Raw genomic sequence first — 5,370 nt, 5'->3', positions numbered from 1 at the left:
TGATTTTTTTATTAATTTTAATAAATTGGATAATAATTACCAAATTACTGTTAGAAATATTGAAAAGCTCAATCGTCAACATTCAAAATATAGAAAATCGGTAGATTTTATTAAATATTGCATAAATTATGGTCATATTTTACATAGCATTGTATGAATTCTGTCGATTCTTCAAAGTTTTGTTTGAATTTTGATTAACAGTTTTAAAAATATGACAGCCAGTCATTTATATTTCAAAATCTTCTGAAATATTTCGTTATTTAAGTTACTTATTTTGAGACAGACTCTTGGTTTGACATCGTCGTGCATATTGCACGCTTACAAAATGTGTTTAAAAAAGCGCAGAAGGACGGTATTACCAAAACTAAGTTTCCTGGATTTTTTAAACGAGAAGTTTTTTATTTAGAACATAAATTGGTTATGGAGTATGATTACCAAATGAACTTTTTAATTCATAATTAGTTTTGTCTTATTGGTAGTTTGGTGTTTTAATTATTTTGGAATTAATTTAAATCTTTCAACCAAGTTAAACTTTGTTTGCTGGATGAATAACTTTGGAAAAAATAATTTCCTGTTTTAAAAATCGGAAGGCCTATTTCAACCCGTCTAACTTTTTTTATATTTAAAAACAAACCTTATATATGCAACAAAAGTTATCTTAAGATGGTAACGAAAGCCGTTCTAATAAAAATACAGCACACCCAAAATGGCAATTTTTCTCGCAAAGACTTTTAAATATTTTCGTCGTAGATCATATTTATTACATTGTTGAAAGCTAAATTAAAACTGAACTTGGAATCAACTTCGGTGGAGAGCGATGGAACGAAGAGAATGAAAGAGAGCTTGATGGATGGTTGCAATGGACAAGCGGGATCACATTGCAGGTGTTGAAATGTGGAAAGCTGAAGTTGACGATAAAAAACTTTTGGCAACTTCTCGATATATCCCCCCACATGATTATCGATGTTGCCTGGTTGAATCGAAGGCGGAAAATCGTAAGTTGTAAAATCAGCCCTTTTAGAATAGTTTTTTTTATCGCGGAAACACCACAAAAATAATATCTTTGAGTCAGCGCACATTGCCTAAATTTTATTTCAATTCAACAACTGTTTGAATAATTAACCTCTATCAAATTGTTTTGTATTTTTATCGACAACGTAGCTTGCGGTGCTCGCAGTCATCTCTGACAGGATGAATAAAGTGTAGGAAAAGGAAGGTTTTGGTTTTTTTTATCAAAATTTTTATTTATCTGAAAAATAAGCAACGATTTGCTTTCTCGTCTTCCTTCGTTTGCCATCTATTGACCAACAAATTAGTTGATAGCCTGCAGGCTTTACAGCAATTTTGATTTTTGTAAACTTGAAATCATCGATAAGGTCATTAACAATTAAATGTTCGGAGAATTAATTCTAACAAATAATTTTGTTATAAAAAAATTAATAAATATATTAAAAAACTTTTAAACATTAAAAAAATATAAATAAATGCCAAGAACACTGCTTGAATTTCAGTGCAATGTTTTTTTGTCTCATTAAATTCGCTGACCTTCTTCATATAATGTTACATACAAAGAGCTAATTATTTCTGCTTTAATGAACAGTTTTCAATTCTTGATGCAGGTAGACATGCAAAATATAAAAACAACCGCGTGAACAAGCCGGCAGATTAATGCACATATGCGTTAATACACGTGCATTATGTTCATTATATGTGGGGTTACAAAAATGCATTGATGGATTTGTGAAAACTCATTACTTGTGTTAGCATATAAAACCCTCATTCCCTCAAATTTTTCAAATATCAAACACGGACGACAAAATGGGCTCATTAAACATTCAAAATAAATGCCTAAAATAAAATAAATGCCTGATGTGATTTTCAACTACTTGCCTCTACCCGAATGATTAATTTTCTTTTGTTTTTGCATCACTTCAACATGCCAGCGACCGTTTGATAGTATGGCGGTTTGCAATTTGAAAGGCATTTAAAGTAAATAAAACTCGCATTATAACATACCAGAATCAGAATGGAGTTTAAAATAACAAAATAAAATTGAGAAACAATTGCTGTCGTAGATGCCTGGAAGATGTATTTGTAATACTCGCTGATGATGTAAACACGTTTCAGATAAAGAAGTTACAAACATTACTAAAATAATTATAATATCTTAACTAAGCATAAAATATATCACCACAACAACACATCACATCATCATACCCCCACCACTACCACAGCACATCATCACACCAACACCACCACCACAACAACATCACCAGAACAACAACATGCAAATATTCTCTCGGACACTGACATTACACGGCCAGCCAACTTGGTGTTGAAAGATTTATTTGAAAGTTTTTGATTGGCCAGCAACGATCCGAGACAAGACCATGCTTGTCAGCCGAGAAAGCTCATTTTTTGGGAGAGGTGAAGTTTTTTAAAGATCAATGACGACGACGACGATGATGATGAGGATGATGGTGGTGATGATGGCGATGATGATGATTTGATGATGATGAGGATGATGATGGTGATGATGGCGATGATGATGATTTGATGATGATGAGGATGATGATGATGGTGATGATGGCGATGATGATGATTTGATGATGATGAGGATGATGATGATGGTGATGATGGCGATGATGATGATTTGATGATGATGAGGATGATGATGATGGTGATGATGACGATGATGATGATTTGATGATGATGAGGATGATGATGGTGATGATGGCGATGATGATGATTTGATGATGATGAGGATGATGATGATGGTGATGATGGCGATGATGATGATTTGATGATGATGAGGATGATGATGGTGATGATGGCGATGATGATGATTTGATGATGATGAGGATGATGATGATGGTGATGATGGCGATGATGATGATTTGATGATGATGAGGATGATGATGGTGATGATGGCGATGATGATGATTTGATGATGATGAGGATGATGATGATGGTGATGATGATGATGGCGATGATGAGGGTAGTGGTGGTGGTTCTGATGTTGCTGTTGATGATGAGAAAAATAAATCAGAGAAATAAATCGCCCATCCCCTCCTAACTTCGAACAGCACAGCATACCTGCGTGCTGAAATATTGAACACGTTCCGAGTGGCAGACTGATAACATCTAGACTGTAGAAGAACAAAACAAGAATTCACTTTTGATGAAAAAATTGCTTTCAACTTTATAGCACCATGGTGAGCGGGTTAATGAAGTTATCGCTAATAAATCTTACGTGAGATAAAATAAATGTTTTATGGACGATGAACATTTTTAATTGAATCAACTGGACGTTTGTGCGTGTTTGTGTGTGTGTTCCTGTTTGTGTGTGTGTTCCTGTTTGTGTGTGTGTTTGTGTTTCTGTGTGTGCAGGGCCGCCTTTGGCAAATATATAATGATATATTGTAGTATACAATGTATGATCTGATTAACTTTCAAGATAAAATATCCTCATACCTATTTTAACAATGGTGTGCCATTTTTATAGATCTGAAAGATTTGGAAAATGAATTACAATAGAAATCATTCATATTTTCATAAGTTATATAAACATTTTGGATTTTTATTCAAAAAAATTTGAAAAATAGAAATTTGCAGTTTAAAACGTGAATGAAATACCAACTAGTAGATCATTTGTTGTGAGCGAATGTACCAAGGTTTTAATTTGAAATGAATAAATTTCATAACTAGAATTTCAAGTTACAATTTGTTCTTGATTGTCCTTAACAATTCCTCCTCATCGCTCACACACCACATCGCATTCATTCACTTGCTCACTCACTCACTCACTCGCTCACTCGCTCACTCACTCACTCACTCACTCGCTCACTCACTCACTCACTCACTCACTCACTCACTCACTCACTCACTCACTCACTCACTCACTAACTCGCTCGCTCGCTCGGGAACATACTGAACAAGCACAATTTGTCTGATTGATTGTAGACCCAAATCTGTTTCATCTTAATTACTATCAATCTTTCTACATCAATGTTCAACGTCGTCATCATCATAAAGAAACATCACTATCATCACAACAGCAATCACAACATCATCATCACCATCATCATCCTTATCATCCTCATTACCTTTTGATTCAGCGAGTATCGTCGTCATCATCATGGTCGTCATCATGGTCGTCATCATCTTCCACATTATCGTCATCTTCATACTTTTGTTTAAGCAACAATTAAACAGGCTAAATTAAACATTAAAATGAACTTGTTTCATTTCAATCGTCTCACAAGTTGTTTTTAAAAATTTTCACATTTACAAAAATCCCATCCTGCAATTGTAAGCAGACGAATATTGAAGATGTACAAGCAGAAACACTGAATGGCATATTTAGAAAGAATCGTCAATTGCAAATGAGTAAACAAATGTAATAACCGTCAACAACAACCACCTCAACAAATTTTACATTAACAGCATCCAAATCTTCAAGAAGATTGGGCGCCTTGAAAAAACAAGCAACATTGATTGCATCATCCTTATGACTCGCATCAACACGAACAGAAATATCATATCACAAACGAAAATGACAGTAAGCAGCAGACATCAACATCACTGACGACTGACGAAGACAGCAACGCGTCCAAACGCACGCACGCACACACACACACACACAGACAACATCAACGGTGTTCCAACTACAATCAACAAAATTCTAATTTAGCAGCAACAGAAAGCTAATCAATAAGATTATTGTCGATGCGAATGTTTGTATTTGCCATGCTGCATGCTCCATTGAACGATGTCACTGAGAATGTGCGTCCACGGTTGAAGTTGTCACTTCATTCGCGATGACATCAATGCTGGGACATCAACAACAACATCAACAACATCAGAAACCACAAAAACAACATCAACAACAACAACAACTTCATAAACAACAACAATAACAACATCAACAGCAACATCAACAACAACAACAACGTCAGGAACAGCAAAAACAACATCTACAGCAACATCAGAGAACAACGTCAAAAACATTAGGAACATCAACCACACCAACAATCACATCAACAACATAAATAACAACATCAACAGCAACAACAACACCCCCATCATCACAAAAACCAACGTCAACAAACTCTCAACACTTACTAATGAGAACAACCCCCCAGACGCAGATCTGAGCAACATTATGATCGTTACTGAAATTAAAAATTCATATTTCACCACAGCCAGCCAAAACAAGGCAGATCCATAAAAGACAGAAACAACGTCAAAACGCCAAACAGCCTGACATCAACCACTCTACATAACACTAAAAACAATGTAATTCATACAACCCTAGCAACAACAATGATGACATTAACGAGAAAAAACAATAGACACCTAATAATCGGC

The 5,370-nt window shown here is 34.9% G+C and overlaps 1 protein-coding gene across 1 annotated transcript; it reads left to right on the top strand.

Annotated features, from left to right (window-relative positions):
- Nucleotides 1-859: 859 nt before the first annotated feature.
- Nucleotides 860-5,230, top strand: HELRODRAFT_182504 (hypothetical protein; the record flags this gene model as incomplete). The annotated part of the gene is made up of 3 exons (XM_009032754.1): nt 860-995; nt 2,277-2,354; nt 4,959-5,230. The coding sequence occupies 3 exons, from the start codon at nt 860-862 to the stop codon at nt 5,228-5,230; spliced, it is 486 nt and encodes a 161-aa protein (XP_009031002.1).
- Between the last annotated feature and the right edge of the window lie 140 nt (nt 5,231-5,370).

The sequence above is a fragment of the Helobdella robusta genome, assembly GCF_000326865.2.
Source record: "Helobdella robusta unplaced genomic scaffold HELROscaffold_87, whole genome shotgun sequence".
In the NCBI taxonomy this organism is placed as follows: Eukaryota; Metazoa; Annelida; class Clitellata; order Rhynchobdellida; family Glossiphoniidae; genus Helobdella; species Helobdella robusta.
Note: the sequence above shows the minus strand (reverse complement) of the source record. Positions and strands in the feature narration are given on the sequence as shown.